The sequence below is a fragment of the Arachis hypogaea genome, chromosome 11 (genome assembly GCF_003086295.3).
Source record: "Arachis hypogaea cultivar Tifrunner chromosome 11, arahy.Tifrunner.gnm2.J5K5, whole genome shotgun sequence".
Lineage (NCBI taxonomy): Eukaryota > Viridiplantae > Streptophyta > Magnoliopsida > Fabales > Fabaceae > Arachis > Arachis hypogaea.
Genome location: NC_092046.1, coordinates 127,445,891 through 127,466,522, shown reverse-complemented (window position 1 = coordinate 127,466,522; position 20,632 = coordinate 127,445,891). Strand labels below are relative to the sequence as shown.

General features: G+C 35.7%; 1 protein-coding gene across 4 annotated transcripts; it reads left to right on the top strand.

Moving 5' to 3' along the window:
* Positions 1–8,256: 8,256 nt before the first annotated feature.
* On the top strand, positions 8,257–17,252 carry LOC112722573 (uncharacterized). Of its 4 annotated transcripts, none has more exons than XM_025773643.3 (9): positions 8,257–8,571; positions 10,268–10,592; positions 10,747–13,322; positions 13,438–13,562; positions 13,846–15,600; positions 15,967–16,015; positions 16,098–16,324; positions 16,457–16,558; positions 16,643–17,252. In XM_025773643.3, exons 2-9 carry the CDS (start codon positions 10,400–10,402, stop codon positions 16,875–16,877), a joined length of 5,262 nt encoding a protein of 1,753 aa, XP_025629428.1. In that variant the 5' UTR covers positions 8,257–8,571; positions 10,268–10,399; the 3' UTR covers positions 16,878–17,252. The 4 variants fall into 4 exon arrangements, with proteins under 4 accessions (XP_025629428.1, XP_072063355.1, XP_025629429.1 ...); XM_072207254.1 differs by having other exon boundaries at positions 8,275–8,571; positions 13,942–15,600; XM_025773644.3 differs by having other exon boundaries at positions 8,275–8,571; positions 13,417–13,562; positions 13,942–15,600.
* Positions 17,253–20,632: the final 3,380 nt, after the last annotated feature.

Below are 20,632 nucleotides of genomic sequence, written 5' to 3'. Positions count from 1 at the left end.
GTAGGTTGGTTGTATTTATGCATATATTGTAGTTACTAAATTAGCTATTAATAGGAAATTTAGCATTAGTTTAATAAATTAGTTACTCTAATTAGAAAATTATTAACTTTTAGTAGTAAATTAGTAATTATTAATAATTTGACTAATAGTTTGCTATATTTTTGTATAGTTCACGGAATTTGACATGTAACCACTTACTGCATTCGGATCGGTATAATCATAGTGTGGAGGAGCATTTACGGTTTATTGGTTTTTATCATGTTTCTCAGATTGGAATAGTTCAATGTCAAAAAGCACTAGTAAATGTTCTAGTCGAAAGGTGGCACCCAGACACACACACCTTTCACCTTTCGTTTGGTGAGTGTGTTGTGACATTGGAAGATGTGGTTGTTATTCTTGATATTCCGACGAACGGTCTTCCAGTCACAGGAATGACTATGAGTGGTTTTGAAGCCTTAGAGGTTGAGTGTTTGCACCAATTTGAGGTTGCACCGAGAAAGTCAGACTGTAGAGGAAGCTGCATAAAATTGATGTGGCTTCAGAATTTAAAAGAACATTTACAGTTGATTGATAAAAATAGTATTCAGAGGTACATAAAGTGCCACATTATGTTGTTATTTGGTATGATCTTGTTTGGAGACAAGTCTGGGGCATCTGTGCACTGGAAGTTTCTGCCTTTACTTCGTGATTTTGGCAATATCGGACAGTATAGTTGGGGATCGGCATGCCTAGCACACCTGTACAGGGCATTATGCAGGGCATCTCGTTTTGAATGTAAGGAAATCGATGGTCTACTAACACTTCTGCTAACTTGGGTTTAGATTCGTCTACCATATCTTGCGCCAGTTCCTAGGGAACCCCGCAATTTTCCGCTTGCAAACAGGAAACATTATTGATTTACATTGTATCTTCATATTTATAATCCAATTATGTTAATTAAATAAATCATATTAGGTGGTGTAACTAGGAACGTGGAGACCGACGCTATAGATATCTTAGTCTTGCTCACTTTAGGAAGTCATTGGATGATCTTCAGGAAGGCCAGACGTGTTTTCATTAAAGAAGTATTTATTTTGGGTTTAGTCTTATTATTATTTGGCTTGTAATCATCTGTTTCTTTTATTGTGTGCAGTTTGTGTGGGTTGCTTATGGTGTTGATCACATTGATCCAGACATAATTCCTACTGACATCTATATGCACTCGGTTGTGTGGAGCGCTACGGTGCCATTGGTATCATTTAAATGCATTGAGTGGCATGTAACCGATAAGTTTAGGTGACAGTTTAGTTTCGTTCAGGGAGTTCCTCATCAGGAACAGAATCTAGACAAGGCACACGAAGAAGTCCTGACTAGTCCTAAGAATCTTGACTGGGCCACAGCCACGACTCATTCATTTTGGGTGATGCAGTGGACAAACAGGTATAATCATGTTCTTACTGAGCTTCCTGTGCCTCCACAGCATCCCTTAGATATTTACATGTACTGGTATCGTACAAAATATGGCAACCACTTGAACTTATCGGATCTTGTGGCTTAAGAGAATGATGAGGGTATTCCAATTGATGATGACAATCAATAGCAGGAGCCACAGTCACCACCACCTCCACCTCCACAAGAACAACCACAGTCCTCGGTCCTATATGTACCTCAAACACAGTTTATCCCGTCATACCCAATACATCAGGAGTATTGGAGTACTCCACAGTTTGACTCAGGAGACGGAGATTCTTTTAGCCAGTTACTTGGGTTCATGGCTGCAGATGTAGACCAATCACAATCTAGCCATCAGCCTGATTTCATGACGGATAAGTATTCCTTTGACACGAGGCATCCATGCCGCACTTTCTCGGGTACTTTTGGAGTGTTGGTATCTGGAGACTCTAGTAGGAGTGATGGAGGTTGAGGAATTCTTAATAATCAAAACCCACGTCATATTGCAATGGGTCTAATTGAAGAAAATGATAAGGCAATTGAGCAAGAGACTGATGAGTATCTAGTAGATGAATCAGATGACGAGGAGGATGAAGATGACGACATGGATGATGATGAAGAATCCTGCAATGATTCTTCTGATGATGGTGATCATGCAGGTCCTATTATAGGTTTACTTTTTTGTCAATTGATTATATTATATTCATATTTGGGTCTTCTCTTGTTTGATTATATTATATACTTGTTTGGTGGAGTTTCTGTTGTTTGATTATACTATATTCATGTTTGGATGGTTTGTTTAATTAAATTATATATAGGTGAGGCTCGTACTCCAGATGAGATAGGCAAAGGCTACAATCTTAGGGTTGATCCATCATGTCGTAGCACTAATCGATTCACCCTGTCCGTGTTCAAAAGGGCCGCCAAGAAATGCATGAATTTTGTGAAAGATGTAAAATGGGCAATGAAAAAGTAGTTTTTGTGTACTTAACATTTTCTATGTATCATTTAACTTTTCTATGTATCGTTTAACTGTTCTATGTATCATTACTATGTATATCATAGAATACTTGGATAAGTTATAAAGTTTCAAATATCATAGAATGTTTGGGTAAAATCTAAAGTCGCAGATGCCATAGAGTAGTTTGATAAAATTACAATGTTTCAAATATCATACTTTATAATTTGGATAAAATATAAAGTCGCAAATGTCATAGAGTACTTGGATAAAATATAAAACATATAAATCTACTGAGCATTATTGCTGGCACTTGCACCACCTGATTGACGGCATCTACTACGAATGTGTCCCTCGACCCCACATTGCTTACATCGCCTAGGACCAAGTAACATTCGTGTGTCCATCTCGTTCAAGAAATGCGTCATCCTTGGGCGACCTTTGGTAACTTGTCTCAGGAACGGATTCGGTACGAATCAAGGCCCGTTGTAAGCAGGCCATGTAGTAGGATTCCCCAGTGGCCTAAACCTAGCTCGGTAAACTCGTCGAAGAACTTGGTCCATCTTATAAACATCATGAACATACACTTGCCAATCTAGTGGCTGATTTGCACAACATGCAAACACATGTCGACAAGAAATTCGGTCCACTTGGAACTCACCACAGTCACATCGCTGTCGACGGAGGTCGACGTCATACTCCATTACACTTGGCATCTCACGCACTTCAAAGACCACATTCTGCCTGTCGAAGCAATTAACCTGGATGTTTTCTGATGCAAGTTGATTTGCATGCAATTTTAATGTCATAAACTAAAAAAAAAAATATGTCCAGCATTAATCTGAGCCTCCGCCTTGCTCTTTTTCAGGTGAACAACGCGTTAAGCCTGTAAAATATTACTTTGACAAGTGCAGTGATAGGGAGATTGCGTGCACCCTTCAAGACGGAGTTGATGCATTCTATTAGGTTCATGGTCATGTGACCCCATCGGTAACCACCATCGATTGTCAATGCATACTATTCGCGGGGATTCGGTTTAACTAGTTTGCGTAAGCCTCGCCCCGTTCTCGTAAACGTTGGTAATACAATTCGTACTCGCAAAACATTTTCGAATATCCTGCGCAATAAGAAAAAACAAATAGAAAAAAAATAGACAACAAACACTCTTTGAAGGTAACTCTGTTAATAATGAATTTCGAATTACTCAATATTACTAATATTGACGACAAGTTTTTTTCAGGTACGGTGCCTTAAACTTTCTCAAAAAATTCGACTCTATATGCCTGATGCAAAACATGTGGAAAGTTCTAGGAGGTGACCAAGCTCCATTACTACATGCCACAACTGCATTGATGGATTCGTGTCGGTCAGAGATCAGTCCCACACTATCCTGAGTCACCACATGTTGTCGCAGGTTACTAAGAAAAAAGTGCCACGCATCAGAAGTCTCTCCCTCCACAATAACAAATGCAATTGGGACGATATTGTTGTTACCATCCTATAAAATTGCAACCAACAGACAACCCTTATACTTTCTGTACAAGTGAGTCCCGTTCACTTGGACAACTGGTTTACAATGTCTAAATGCTCTAATGCAGGGGTAATAACTCCAAAAGACTCGATGCAATACCCGGATATCAGTTACCAAGTCATCGCCTTGATATGTAGACATAGTCTCAAAATGGACGATTGCTGATGGCTCCTTATCACACATGGCCTCAAACCATATGGGCAAAGTTTCGTACGATACTTCCTAACCTCCAAATATTTTTTTCACTGACTTTTGCTTAGCTAACCATGCTTTACGATAGCTGATGGTATAATTGAACTTCGACTGCACTTCCGCAATAACTAATTTCACCTTTATCGAGGGTCATCCTCAACCAACAGCTTTATTACTTTTGCAATTGTGTTCGAATCCAGCTTCGAATGATCCTGAGAAATGGTGGCTCTAGTACAAGTGTGACTACCATTATACCTCCTTATAATCCAACAGTACTTTCTGCTGATCATACTAACCCTGATAAGTCAATCACAACTTGACCCATACTGTGTACACTTGGCATAAAATGTCAATGGTTCCGACTCATACACCCGGTAGTCTACACCTCTTCGGATGGTATGATCTTTCGTTGCCATAATAACAGCTTCCTTGGAACTAAATTTCAATCCCACGGCAAATTCACCATCTGCGATAATAGGAATTTCTACTAGGACGACAACTATACGATAAATATTTAATACACAAATATTCAATAAGTGAAATTAAAAGTAAATCAATATTCACTATATCAATATTAATATAAATAAACTTTACATCAAGTTATTATCTCAATTTTAACAAAATAAAAACATAAACACATGAATAAATACTAATTAATAAATACTAATTAATATTTAACTAAATAAATAAATAACTAAAAATATTATTATCTTAAATTTAACTAAATAAACACATAAACAAATGCTAATTAAGTATATTTTCACATGTCACGTAACTATTTAGTCCATCGATCAACATAAATTATTATAAAATTCTAATCCTTCATATAAATAGGGACGGATCTATGTGGGTGGTTGTGGGGGCAAGCGCCACCACTACAATTTGAAAATTTTTTGAGTAGTATATGATAATAATATTTATTTGCCCCCACTTAATTATTAAATTTGACCCCACAATAATTTTTTATTCAATTTTTGGTACTTTATAATCAATTTAAAAATTTTATATTAAATATCATTAGAATGATCAATTCTCAATTTAAATGAAATTTATGTTTTTTTTTAAATCGACTTGAAAGAGTATTATTTATCCTTTTTTTTATATTAGTTTTTATTTTTTTTAGTAAGCATTAATTTAAAAAAACTTTCTTAATTATAAATCTCAATAAGAATTGACTTCTAATTATATATATATTGTTATTTTAGATTAATTTGGTTAGATTTGTTTAACAAAAAAAAAAAAACTTGAATGTGTAGCATTATTCTTTATAAAAAGAGAAATATTTCGATTGTATTGTTAAGAAAAAGATTACTCAATTTTTTTAAAATATTAAAACCTAAATAATAAAATTTTAAATTATGTGTTATTATTTAAATTATTATTTTAGTGTTTTAATTTATAAATTAGATATTTTAAAGACTAATCATTTTATATGTACATAGAAAATAACTATTTGTATACATATTGAAATAAAAAAAATATATTAAAAATAAATAAATAATACATATATTTATATACAAATATATAATAATTAATGAATATTTTGATAGCTGATTTATATATACACATAATATTTTTATTATAAAAATTATTATTATATTATATATATTTTGCCCCCACTATCAAAATTTTCTGGAACCGTCACTGCTATAAATATAGGCAATTACGTACCTGCATTCATATATTCCGAAAACTCCAGAGCATGTATGGCTTCCAAATTCAAAACTCGCATGAAATATGGTTCCTCAAACGGATGTTCGTTTGTGAGTACATTTGCCACGTCTGTCACATTTGGAGCCATAGTGTCGTCACCTTGATCTTCGTTTCTGTCTGGACCAACAACTTTGTAATTGCTTTCAAGCTCTTCCTCACTATCACTATTGTTATCTTCCCATTCAATATTTCGGTCGACTTCAGATTGTTCGAATTTAATATACAACCCAATGAACGATATCTGAGCGCAACTTTCAATGTACATTGAAAACATCTCTTGCATGCTCGCTTCATCAGTTACATATTTGGTTTGAAATTGAACGAATCCACCAAATATCGGTATGGGATATCTGTATAAAATACATGATATTTTCCTTGACATTTCAGAATCTATCTTCTCACAAATCACACCTTTTAGTTCTTCGAATGAGATTGTGAATGGAATAACGATATCTAACGGATTTTCACAAATAAATTTTACTCCTTCAAATGTTTGTAACAAAATCTGACTGAAATAATATACTTTTAGTAGGACTCTATCATCCATTTTTCTCACTCACATGAATACAAACTTCACTATCAAATTTTTTTACTTCATACGAAAGAACAAAGATAGAGGAGCTGAGGGAAGAAGAAGAAGAAGAACAACAACAAGGAGAGAAGATCTGAGAACTCGTTTACGAGTTACACACACGTGTATATATATATATATATATATATATATATATATATAACAAATCGGACCCACCGATTAGTATTGACGGATTTAAATAAAATATATAATAATCAAATTGGACGGTCCGATTTGATTTTTGCAAAATAAAAAAAATTAAACCTATATAAAAATCCGATGGGCTAAATTATTTAACAAAAATACTCAGATGGTCTGATTTCTTCTCCTCATGTTTTAGAAAAAGTTGTTCCACATCCATGTCTAGTACTCTCGTTCTTCATATCCACGCACAACACACAATCCTGGCATATCCAAAAAATTGAGCCGGTGTTAGTGACTGAAATAATGTGATTGTTATGAATGATAGGGATAATTTAGGATTTTTGTATAATTTTTAAATAAAGACAACAAAAGTTAAAAATTTAGATATTTTTGTCAAATAAAATTTATTTTTTATAGTTGCAATATTAATTTTATATTTTTATAGATAATTTTAACGATGTTCTAAAAATTTATAGATACAAATGATGGTTTTTTTTATATTTTCTTAAAATTAATCAAATGAAGCAACTAAAGAAAAAGGTTGAAAGGTTTTTTTTTTTATGTAAGTTGTGTTAATCGATTTTGTTTTTCGCAAGGAAAAGATAACTGATTTTAATTTTTTAAAATATTTTTTCTCTTTGGGAAAAAAAAGGAAGATGCGAGACAGGCGATGATAAAGTGTACCTTCTTTTCGTTATTGGTTTTGTAATTTTATTATGTTTTTGTTTTTGGTTTTGTGTTCTTATTTTTCCTGGAAAAGTGTTCCTGCTCCGTAAGTTTTAAGGAAATAAGTTACTAGGTTTCAGTTGTAATTAACGTAGAATGGCTTTGATTTGGGAAATTATTATTTGTTAGTGTTAATTATACACAAAGCATATCTAGTGTCCTTATAATTGAAATGTAAAAATAAATTACTCTTAAACAAAACTATATTATTTTTTATTTTATATTTATCATACATACATTATCATATCATATATATGTGAAAATTAAATTCATTACTTTTCACTTATCAGCCATGGATATATACATACAAATGTAATTTCATTATTATTTTCTTAGTCTTTTTCTTGCCAAACATTGAAAAAGATGAACACGTTTATTTTATTTTTCTTTTGGACACTTACGCGAACATAATTTATATCATAATTATAATTGCTAAATTTTGTCAAGACCCACATATATGGTATAACTTCTATATCGTAAGTTTGGTAAAATATTTATAATATAATTACTTAAATTATTATATAAGAAGTACTTTTATGTTTGGATGAATAAAGAGTTCAATCTGTTCGAAAGTTGAATAATTAACATAAACTATGTGATGATTAATAATGCTTCATGTTAATAAAACATAATTGATAATTATTTTTTTAAATAGCAAGCAATTATTTTGGAAAGAAAGAGACTCTCTTTAAAAAATTAGGAAGAAATAAAATTAAGTTTATATGACAAAAAATCTCAACTAATTTACAACATAAAGACGTGAATTTAGATTTAGTGTAAGAAAATAAATAAATTCAATTTCTTACATAAAATCAGAAATTCAGAACAGTACATTATCTAAACAATTTTTTTATTACAAGAAAAGAAAAAGAAAAAAGTGGTTGTGCCGTCACGGTGCCACGCGTCGCGCAGTAATTGGCTAGGCCCATTTACCCTCAACAACTCTTCACATGCTATCTTCCCCTCTTTGGGCTCTGTCTAAAGCCTAACACCACCAACACCGCGCCCCATTCATTTTGCGAGAGAAAGAGAAGGAGGCCCAGCTTCGGACCCTAACCACCAACCGAACCTCAGATTCGGCCCGAACCTCACCTTCGTTGAAAATTTCGCACTATTTCGATCACTTTATCTGTGTGAGCTCAGAGAGAAACTCGAGAAACTCTTCTTCCTTTCTCTCTCTACCTCTCTCTATCTCTCTCTCTTCGCTTTCTCTCTCTTCACCGCTTTCAAACCCTAACGCTTTGGCTCCTCCACACTCTTGCGGGGATCACTCTCGAGCTTCAATGGAGCCACCTCAATGTCACTGTGAGTTCACGCGCTTTCTCTCTCTGCCTCAAAACCCTAGCCTTCTCTCTCTAGGAACCTTTTATTATCCCCCTTCTTTTATGGCTGAATTTTTTTTTGCAAATCTATGGTTGATTCTGTCGCGTTCTGCGTTGGGCGCGATTTTGGCAGCTCGTGCAGTCGTTTTTGTGTGTGGTGTGGTGAATTTGAATGCTGATTTTGAGCTCGAATTATGCGGCGTTTCCGATCTTATGCGTTTTGGGGGTAAATTTGAGATTTTGGAGTGATTTTTGGTTTTGGGGATGAGCTTAGTTGAGGGGTAAGTTGGGGGAAGGGGATAGTAATTGGGGGGTTTTGTCTGTTCTGCTTCCTCTCATTTCGGTTAGAAGTGGGATATTTTTTAAAAGTTAGGTGAAATTGTGCATAAGATTAGATTCTTGGGTTTGGTTGTGGTTTCCTCTTCTCTGTCTCTTAGTTTTTGATTAGGTGTCTCTTAGGTATAATTGTGTGCTTTTTGGGTTTCTGATGTACATGGCGGAGAGTTTGAATTATTGGCATCCCGGTTGAAGTTAAGCTTCAGCACTTTCATATAGCTATAACTTCGCTATGTACTCTAACGAAAATGAAGGAGAAAGCTTTTTTAGTGGAGATGTTTTAAAGTAAGTAGATTATAAGGTTATGTGTAATGAGTGGGTTTTTTCTTCTCTTTAAATTTGATTTCCCGTGGATATGGATTCCTTGTGAGTTATTAATCTGGAAGAAATGAACCCGAGTGATGGATTTTAGTGCAGAACCTCAAAATGAAGTGTATGGATATCTCCAGAACTTATTGGGACAATTTTGAGACACTGAGTGCTTAGAAGTTCGTGGATGAATACAATCTTTGGGGTGGTTACTGGTTATGTATTTGCAACAAATGGTGGGTTGCTCTCATTTTTGGCAAAAGGATGCTATTTTAATAAATGTGATGCACTTTTTCTCAAGTTTCTTGAGGATGGTTCTTTCTTTCTAATATTATGTGATGTTTTAGTTGGAAGTTGTTGCTGTTTTTCTAAATATCCAACATTTTGATCTCTTCAGTGTGGCGTTCTTATGAACTCTGAAGGAGTTGACTAGGCTTATTTTGGTTTTAATTATATATTTTTTTTAGTTATACTTATTCATCAGTAGTCAGTAGTGATACTCTTGTCATGAAAAGCGATTTTCCCCCTTATGGATTATACTCAGTAGTTGTGACTATTTCCATGTGAATATTTTTTAAGATTTCAATACTAGGCTGTTGATGGTAGTATTAGTGTATGTAAAGAAGAGCCTTTTGTTCCTGTAACTACCAGCGAATTTATTGAAATCACTTGAGAAAAAAGGAACTATTCCTGGAAGAAGGTGTCTGTGATTGCATTAATGGAGATAATTTTGAATACAGAGCTATAAATCTATTCTTTTCATCCCAAAAGATGTAAAGCTTTCTATGTATGAATAGTTTGCATCTCTTATGTGCACTGATCTTTTATATTCCGGACTGTTCATGGAGGAATTTGAAATCTCAGTCCAATGCTGTAATTTCTTTTAAAAAAATTATTGTTGTGAGGAAACAGAATTAGTTATGTCTTGGTTGATTTGGAATTTTGGAATAGATCTGAGTTATTGTTATCCCTTTGTATCTATTGTTAAATTTTTGCCATGGAGGCTAATTAATTTTTCTGAAAATGATTTCCAGGAGTAAATGGTATGCTCAGAGGTGTCTTTTTGGGAAGCATAGTATTTGGAGAAGCTCTTTCTTCATTTCCCTTGATCCACTAGGCATTTCTATAACTAGTTATCTTCTGATAAATTTTGGGTTTGTTAATCTATGCCTGGAAACGACGTAGGAGACAGGGTCCATAATTTTTTCGGTCAGGAAAACTTGTCCCAGGGCCAGTACCATTCACAGGCAGTGGACGGGAACTGGCCAGGGTTAACCAACAACTTGTGGGCTGGTAGCCAGAGGCCAACTGATGGGCCTTTCATTTCCAATTTGAAGAATTTCAATCTACAGCAATCGGGTATAGTTTTTAAAATATTTTTAATTTTTTCTTAAATTTCAATCATTAATAGATCATAATATGTTCACTTTTAATTATTACCCTCTCATATATAATGCCCTTGGTTTTACATAATATTTTGATATTATCACCGATTATACTTTTGCCTTCATAGATCCTGAGCAGGGACACACAAGCTCTCCACATTTGCGACATGGTTTGAACCTGGCACAATCTAACCTGAGGCCTGACACTGGCAGAAATCAACTCCCGAACCAACAAGCAGCTGTTAATGGCTATATGCAGGGGCACCAGGTTTTCCAGCCTAGGCAAAATGAAGGGAACATTTTGGGAGTGGATACCGAAGCTGGTTTTCATGGCATACGAGGAATGCCAGTACTTGAATCACAACAAGGCACTGGTCTTGAACTCTATAAGAAGAATTTGACTAGGACTGATGCAGTTGAATCTCCTGTCAATTATGATTTTTTTGGAGGTCAACAACAATTAAGTGGTCGGCAATCAAACATGCTTCAGCCTTTGCCTAGACAGCAGTCTGGCATAAATGACATGCAACTTTTACAGCAGCAAGTAATGCTCAACCAGATGCAAGAATTTCAAAGGCAGCAACAATTTCATCAACTGGATGCAAGGCAACATAGTTCAATGGCTCCAGTTCCCTCCATTTCAAAACAGGCAGTTCCAAGCCATTCTGCTTCTCTCATCAATGGCATTCCCATAAATGAGGCATCTAACCTTATGTGGCAACCTGAAGTCATGGCAAGTAATGCAAGTTGGCTCCAGCGTAGTGCATCGCCGGTCATGCAAGGGGCTTCAAATGGGCTTATATTATCACCTGATCAAGTGCGTCTGATGGGACTGGTTCCTAATCAAGGAGACCAGTCTCTTTATGGGCTTCCAGTTTCTGGCTCAAGAGGTGCGCCCAACTTGTATCCTCATGTTCAAGCAGATAAGCCAGCAGTGTCTCAGGTTTCTATCTCACACCAGTATGCTAACCTTCAAGGGGACAAACCTGCGCTCCCACACTTAGCAACGAGTGGTAATTCATTTCCACCTCAGCAGTATGGTTCGTATTCAGATCAAGCTGACACAAATGACGGAAGTCCGATGCCAAGACAAGATATTCAAGGGAAAAATATGTTTGGTTCTGTTGCTCAAGGTATAAATATGGAGCACTTGCAGCAAGTGAATTCGGAGCAAAGAAATGTGCCAATTGAAGATTTTCATGGGAGGCAAGAAGTAGGTGGATCATCAGAGACTTCACAGGAAAAGATGGTAATGCAGGTTCCACCTTCACAGAATGTGGCCACCCTGGATCCAACTGAAGAGAAAATCTTGTTTGGTTCAGATGACAATCTGTGGGATGGATTTGGCAGGAATACAGGATTCAATATGTTGGACAGTGCAGATAGTTTTGGGGGATTTCCTTCTCTCCAGAGCGGAAGCTGGAGTGCACTTATGCAGTCTGCTGTAGCCGAAACATCTAGTACTGAAACAGGCATACAGGAAGAGTGGAGTCGTCCAAGTTTCCGGAATAATGAACGTTCATCTGGGAATGAGCGGGCTTCAGCCATTGATAGCAGCAAACAGCCAGTTTGGGCCGACAATAACTTGCAGTCAGCCCCCAATATAAATTCAAGACCTTTTCTTCGGCCAGATGATGTTAGCAGGCCCAATTCTGTAAGCTATTCTGGTGTTCCCGGATTTCATCAGTCAAGTGTTGATACTGTACCAGAACAGCGTGACAGGTTACAGACCGACACTTCTCAAAGATCAATTCCACAGTTTTTAGAAAGAGGCAAATGGTTAGATTGCGGCCCGCAGCAAAAACCAATTGCTGAAGGGAATCGTGTTTATGGAAATGCTGCTGATTCTTCAGGTATAGAAATTAATGAAAAGGTTATTTCTGGTTCATGGACCCATCAACAGATGCTACCATCCCCAAATAGTAGTGGTGAGGCACTCAATAGATCTAATGGATGGAATGGAATTAAATCAGCCCCATCTGATAACAGTTCTACTCTTAAGGCTCGTGAAAATGAAAACATGTTTCATTCCCGTCATGAAGATGCTAGACAAGAGACAAGCCATGTATCTGCAATGTGGGAGCCTGGTTCTGATACTAATTCATCAGCTGGATTGGAACATGTTAAGTCTCCAGCTAATATGCAGATTTGTGGGGAAGATACTGGTATGAATGGCATTGGTGCTATACCAAACCCAGGTGCTACATGGGTCAGCAGGCAAAACAACCAGCAACTTCATAACGTTGATGCATGGAGACATTCTGATTCCATGGGGAGCTATGGAAATGATGGTCCAGGAAAATATCGGTTTCATATGGAGAAAAACCCTCTAGTTTTGGAATCATCTAGGAATGAGAAATTAGAAGGAGACATTCATGATAGTGAGAATAAAAATGAAAAATCAGCAGATGGTGTTGGCTCTAATTCATCTCACCATAGAGTTGCCAGTTTTGATGGAAGTGATTCACGTAGTCCAAAGGTATCTGCTGGTGCAGGAAATCGAAGAACTCCTGTAACTCGTAAATTTCAGTTTCACCCTATGGGGGATGTTGGTGTTGATATGGAGACTCATGGAAACAAACATGCCATAAATTCACATCCTACACCCCATCAACCTTTTGGAGGACTTAAAGGACATGACCAAAGCTATCCTGGGCAGTCAAAGTATGGTCATTCTGATGAAAATTATACTGAAACAGAGAAGGTAACTCTGAGTTTTACTTTCTTGTGCTCCCTATGTTGGTTGCACGAAGTTTTCCATAATTATTGAGGTTTATGTATTTATATACTTGTGACAGAGGAATGCACCTGCTTTTCAGGGTGAGACAAAAAGCTTGGATGATAATACTTCAAAAACCGCACTGCCTGGCCAAATACCCAAGACATTAGCCCCCTTTGATAGAAGTGTCACTAATTATGCCTTAAACAAGACTGCTTCTCCCAGGTAGTTGAATGTTTGAAAATTTCCTAGCCTTTTCCTTTCAATTTTAGTGTGTCATCTTCTCGTAGTTCCTTGTTTTGAGCCATTATTCTTTGTGTTTATTTCTATTAGTGGTAAGTAACTATACATTATGGTTATTTTGTTTCTACATTTGCTGACTTCTGGCCTAATTGGTACGGCAGCCTCGTTTACTTGTTTCTCTTCCTTTTCTTACTACTCATTTGTCTATGACTTACTTGATGAACTTAGCTCAACTGTTTTCTTTGATTTGTTAAAATTATTGTAGTCAAAATATTCTTGAGCTTCTTCATAAAGTGGATCAGTCAAGGGAGCATGGCATTGCAACAAAAACAAGCACTTCTAACCGTCATTTATCTTCCAGGGTGCCGGATACTGAATCTTCTGATGGGTCTCAACGGAATCAAAGTTCATCTCAGGGATTTGGTTTACAGTTGGCTCCTCCCACTCAAAGGCTTCCTGTGGCATCATCTCGTGTTACATCTGAAACAGTGGATAAGGGCAATACATGGTTGTCTTCTACTCAGAATTTTCCTTCTCGAGAGTCATCTCATGAGCTTAGGAATAACATTTCTGGTTCCTCAGGACAAGTTTTTGATAAAGCCTCACAGTACAATGTGCTGGGAAATATGTCACAGGATTTGTCATCTGGGTTTCCTTTCTCGAGGATCCATACTCAAAATCTAAACAGGGCTAGTTTTGTTGGAAAAGCTTCAAATAGTCAATCTTCCAATGCAAATTTTGTTGATCAGACTGTTCCCGCAAATCAGATGGATGAATATGGTGAAAGATCTCACACTAGTCAATCTGAATCAGTATCTGCTCGGGATATGCCTCGTCCAAGTGGTATAGACCAATTCAATTCAAGAGACCCTTCCATGCAAACTTCGGCATCAGAGACTGCCGCTGCCACAGTTTCTCATCCTTCTGTAACATTTAGTGCATCTATGCAAGGCACCGCTTCAAAAGTTCTACACAACGTATGGACCAACGTTTCTGGCAAGCAACTTCCTAACTCCTCAAAGATTCCTTCCCGTCTCCAACCAATTAATGTTTCTGAAACCACAACCTGGCCATTGAAGCCAGGTATTGAAGATTCAAAGGATGGTAATGAAATCTCTCGGCAGCAGATGTTGTCTGAGAGTGTTGAGGCTGCGGATGAGACAGCAAGCGCGTCACATGTGAAGGAAAAAGTTGGGAAGGGTATACCCGATGCATCTCAAACTAGTCCAGCTGCTACTTCTAGAGATATTGAAGACTTTGGCCGGTCTTTGAGACCAAATAACTTTTTACACCAGAACTTCCCTTTGCTAAATCAGGTTCAGTCCATGAAAAATATTGAGATTGATCCCAGTAATCGAGATGTCAAGAGATTCAAAGTTTCAGATAATGCGATAGATAAACAGCAGGAAGATTTCAACCAAGGACGGCAGTCATATGGATATGATACCATGGTCAAAGATGTGTCGGGTGATAGTTCTACAGTGCCTCCAGCTGATCCTAATATACCAGGCTTCCCTACGAAGCCAGTTGATGGTCGAGACACTAATGCATCTTCTCTGGATGTGGGTGGATATGGTCAGAAAAATGCTCTCAATGTCTCCAACAGTAACAATCCAGCTTCTATTAGAAGTGAACATCCTATGATAAATCCTCAGATGGCTCCATCGTGGTTTGAACAATATGGAACTTTTAAAAATGGTAAAATGTTGCCTATGTATGATGCACGGGCGATGGCTCCTCCTAAACCTATAGACCAGTCTTTCACTGTGAGGAACCAGTCTGATAGTGTGCATCTTGGCAAGTCAATGGAGCAAGTTAATAGTCTTGGTGATGCTGGTAATGCTAGGCTAAGTCCAACGCCCACTTCCTTTTCAAGCGAGCATGTTCCTTCTCGGTTATTGCCTCCTGCAATTGAATCTGATTTACTCACAAGACCTAAGAAGCGGAAAAGTTCCACATCTGAACTCATTCCATTTCATAAAGAATTGGAACAGGGCTCTGAAAGGCTTCAAGATATCAGGTAGTTGACAAGGTTATGTGCTTTGTAGCACACACTACATCTATATTTAGTTGCCTTATAACCCATCCCAACACCACCCCCCCGGGGAAAAAAACAAACAACACGCACAAATTTCATCCCAAAGTTCTGTATATTCTGATTATATGCTTATTTTAACAAACAATAAGGCTAGTTAAAACATTTAATACACTTACACTTTGTTGTTGCTACTGTTGATGACTTATGTGGGAAAATATACTGTCTTTACCTGTTGATACTGTATTTCAAGTGTATTGGAAGCATTTTATGCCTTGTGTACATACTCTATTATTTATGTTAATAAATATGTCTCTCCTAAGAATATTGATTTTCTTTATGAATTTGCAGTGCTGCAGAATTAGATTGGGCCCAAGCTGCAAATAGATTGGTTGAGAAGGTTTGTTTAGATAGTCTGTGGAATTGAATGTTCTGATTATTTTGTTAATTGGGAGTTCATCTTGCTCCATATTGACCTTCAGGTTGAAGAGGATACCGAGCAAAATGAAGAACCAACAATGAAATCAAGAAGACGGCTTGTTTTGACAACACAGCTTATGCAGCAATTATTTAACCCTCCGACAGCAGCAGTTCTCTCTGCCGATGCCAAATCGAACCATGAAAGTCTGGTCTACTCTGTTGCTAGACTAGTTTTAGGAGATGCATGCAGTTCAGTCTCACAGTCTGGAAGTGGTGGTAGCAAGAAACTGTAAGAAAGTTTGTTTCTTTTTTGGGTTTGTTTTGTGAACATATAATGGTTTTCAACAGGAAATATATACAATTTTAATCTGTTCTTCGTGTAATAATTGAATTTTATTTTTTGTTTGTTAATATTTTGTAGGCTGCATGATAAACTTAAATCATCAGAGAAGAACGATCATTACATTAGGCAAGTGGAAGACTTTGTTGGTAGAATGAGGAAACTGGAAAATGATATATTGAGGTACTATCACATTGTTGTGTTTGATACTTACAATCCACAATGTAATAGCTATAACTTTTGCCATTATTCATCATGATGTTGCAGATTGGATAACAGATCCTCAATTTTGGACTTGAGAGTGGAATGTCAAGATTTAGAAAGATTTTCTGTGATCAACCGGTTTGCCAAGTTCCATGGAAGGGGGCAAAATGATGGGGCAGAGACCTCATCTGCTGATGCAGCTCGAAATGCTCATAAACCAAGCCCCCCTCAGAGATACGTTACTGCTGTTCCGATGCCTAGAAATCTCCCAGACAGGGTACAATGTCTTTCACTTTGATAATTAATTAATTCATTTTTCCATCTTTCTTGGTCAGTTGTCTCTAGAACCTCCTGTTTCTGGTCCTTTTCTTTCAACTTATATTATTGCACTTCATCGCCATAGAACCATACAACTGGCAATGTAGGAGAAGAATGGTTACTAGATTGCCCCCTCAACCAATGGAGGCTGTTAGATCTTTTCAATCTATATATGTATGTATGTATGTCTAGATCTTTGCAATCTAGTTATCTTTTGATTTTCGGGTTCCCAGTCTTCTTGTATATAGTAAGATAATATATGCAGTCTACTTAGCTTTAACCATACCAATTATGGATGGCTTTTGTCTCTGATTAATTATCACAGTGTTAACTCAATCGATATTTGTTTTCTCAATTTCAAACCTTTTCCCTCAATTTGCATATAATAAGCTTTCTTTTATTTGCAGTCTACATAGTTCCTGCTTCATCACCCAAGTCATTTAATTTTCCTCAATTTCAGATAATTTTCATGCATAAATATTAGTTTACTTTAACTTCAGCACCTAACCCTCTCTCTGGGTGCATTGTTAGTTTACTTTTGTTTGGCATTCAAAAGTAGTATTAATAAAATAGTCTCTTATGCATCATATAACATTTCAATACTAATTGTTTCCTTTACTTACCTGGATAAATTGATAGTCCATGTAGTTCAGCATAGCAGCTTGTTAGTCACAAGGGATATCTATGAATGTAGGGTTGGGGTGTTTTGTTTTAGATATACTTAATGTTGTGGGTATCATTAATTAAGATCTTTTCAATGCATTCTATTTGTTTTTAATTCCTCAGTTAACAATTGTAAGCTGTAGTAGTGAAAATAGTAGACTATTATTCTACCAGAATTTCACCAACAATTCATGGACTTGGAAGTCATGATTTATGCGCAGCTATTGGGAACATGATCGGTTTGGTTTTTGCCCCATAATTTCCGCTATATTTTGAGCCGTTTGATTTTTGAGTTACTATTTATATTCCAATAATTCCACTGAGGTCAGGGCTGAGTTTGTTGGGAAATGAATTTCAGAATTTGACCATCTTTAAATGCCGCACGTGTATTACACACACCCTTGGATAAATAATGACATCGACATCAAAAGAAAAACAAGTTAATTTAGTGTCATTTTTAGACATCACAAATTAGAATAAAGTGCCCCTCCCAATGAATGACGACATTCTTATGATTGGAACAATTACCGGAAACATGATATTGTTCTCGCTTGTGATTGCATAGTAGCAATCGTGATTAATCAATTAGAACCTGCCAAAGTACACACTACCGTAGAGAATAGAATATACACTGTTACATCATCGTAACTTTGACATCGACATCCTTCGTCCTTTACTCAATAAAACGTCATCACTTTTTCAATCTTATTGTACGGGTACACATCAAGAGATTCCTCGGAAAAGGAAGTCACAAGAGACCAATTCCAATAGTGATGATTATTATAGTTATAGTTAAAAGCCGTGAAAGGGAACTTTAATGTTGTCACAACTCACTTGTAATGATCGAGCTTCCGTACAAAAACATATCAGCTATGGAACAAAAGAGAAGATCCGTATCTGACCAATAGGATTGTAGTTTCAACTATTAATGAAATAGTGGCGTGTGGCGAACCGTGAGCAGCAGGGAAATTATTATAAATAATTGAATCAGCTATCAACCTCATCCGTGTGCAATTTAATTTACATTCTTCCTATACCTTTTTAGCCAAAATAGTGAGTCACGTGAGTTTGCTTTCTCTTTTTTAACTCTTTTTAGCTCATTGCAAGGACTAGGGAGTCATTGATACCTTTTATAGGGACTGAACGTGAATCCATGGTCATGACAATGGGTAAGTGGACCATCGTCATTTCATTTTTTACTTTTAGGTTACAATTTACAAAATTCTAATTGGTTCAACTTGGTGTGGGAAATGAATTCTATTTTATTAGGGAAATATGCAACTCTTGAGAGGTTAAGGTTGGTTTCTTTTTTGGTCCAAAGGTAAAGGTTGTTAATCATCTCAATTAATTTTATTTAAGTTGTGTTTTATATAATTTTGATTTTCATTTGCCAGAAAAAAAAAAAAAAAAAAGAAAATACCATTTGGATCAAGTTTAAATGGATCCAGCCCAAATATGGAAAACTTTGGGGCCCAAAATATAGGCTTGTCATCTACCAAAAATTGTTCTCACTGATTGACAGGGGTGGCAAAGCGGGCCGGCCCGTCCCAATCCCTCCCCCTGCCCCGCCTACTAAGATGTGTTCAAAATGCTAGTTCGCTCCCCTTTATGGCGGATTGGCGGGTCGGCGGGTTAGCCCGCTTGACTCTTTTTTTTTTTTTGAAAAATAAAATTCATTAAAATTAACCAAAAAATAATAATTAAAAAATCAAATACAAATAAAAAATAGTCAAATTATAATATAATTTTTTAATTATTTTTTTGTTAATTTTTAACTTCAATAAATTGTTCAAAATAATATTTGTCAATAAAATCATCTTTAGTTTAAAAAATAAGTCACATAATTTGAGCAAATATACGAAATTGTAAAATAAAATAAATAAAGTTAATAACTAAAAGAAGAATAAAAATAAAAACAAAAAAAATTGTTTGAAAATTTTATAATTATTAATTTTATAATAGTAATCACTCTTTTATTTAATAAAAAAAAGTAAAATAAAAATCTTTGGACCGGCGGACCGGCCCGCCCCGCCAAAACCCACCAATTTAGCAGATTCTTTTAATTTGGCGGGCTCCAAATCCTAGCTCGACCCGCCTTTTTTAGCGGGTTTAGCAGATCGGCCCGACAGGTTCAACCTGTTTTACCACCTCTTCTGATTGACCAGTTTAATTGGTTCACATTATCAGATTGACCGAGTCAATGAAACATTATGTTAATTATCCTCCTTGATCTTTGGTTGATGTAACAGTGGTCAAATAAATCCATATCTTAACTCGTATTTCACATTAGAGAGTTATGTTTATCATCATAAAAAATTTTGGTAATGATTCTTTTAGGGTAATTCACTCAACTAAACCAATGAGTGAATAAAATTACACCAATCAGCCAAATACGAAATCGGTTTATGAATCAACCAAAGTGGTATTTCTATGTAGTTCGAATTAGGGTAATTTGAACATCACACTTTATGTAATTCGAATCAGTCTGATTCGAATTACACACAAGCACACAAGCACTCATTCGAATCAGCCTAATTCGAATTAGAGTGATTCGAATTACACACATACGCTGCACATAGTAATTCGAATTGGCCAGATTCGAATTACTCATGATTTAATTTTGTCTATTCTTTTATTAAAAAATTAATAATTTTTTTAAAAAATTTATTAAAAAAATTAATAATTTAAAAATTAAAAAATATATATTTTATTTCATGCATTAAAAAAAAGCAAACAAAATATTTAATTACGAGACTTTTTTAAAATATTAATGAACTATCAATTCGAATTTCATACAATACTCTTTTGCCCATTTTTAATAGTTCATGAATATTTTTTAATAAATTTTTTTAATAAATTTATTTAAATTATACCACAAAAAATATTTTATTCTATACAAAATAATTAAAAAAATGACTTAAAAGATGTTAGGAGTACTATAAAAATTTGTAATGTCCTAATGACTTAGGACATTAAAAAAATACTCTACATAGTCAATAATAATTTAGAAATTAAAGAAAATATATTTTTATCATGTATTTACCTAAATTACTAGAATATTACAAACTTTTA

Excerpts from the sequence above, each read along its gene's own strand:
- LOC112722573 (XM_025773641.3), top strand. The coding sequence starts at position 10,400 with ATGCCTGGAAACGACGTAGGAGACAGGGTCCATAATTTTTTCGGTCAG. Across the intron at positions 13,563-13,845 it reads AACAAGACTGCTTCTCCCAG|TCAAAATATTCTTGAGCTTC; the intron begins GTAGTTGAATGT and ends AAATTATTGTAG. Across the intron at positions 16,016-16,097 it reads CAAATAGATTGGTTGAGAAG|GTTGAAGAGGATACCGAGCA; the intron begins GTTTGTTTAGAT and ends ATTGACCTTCAG.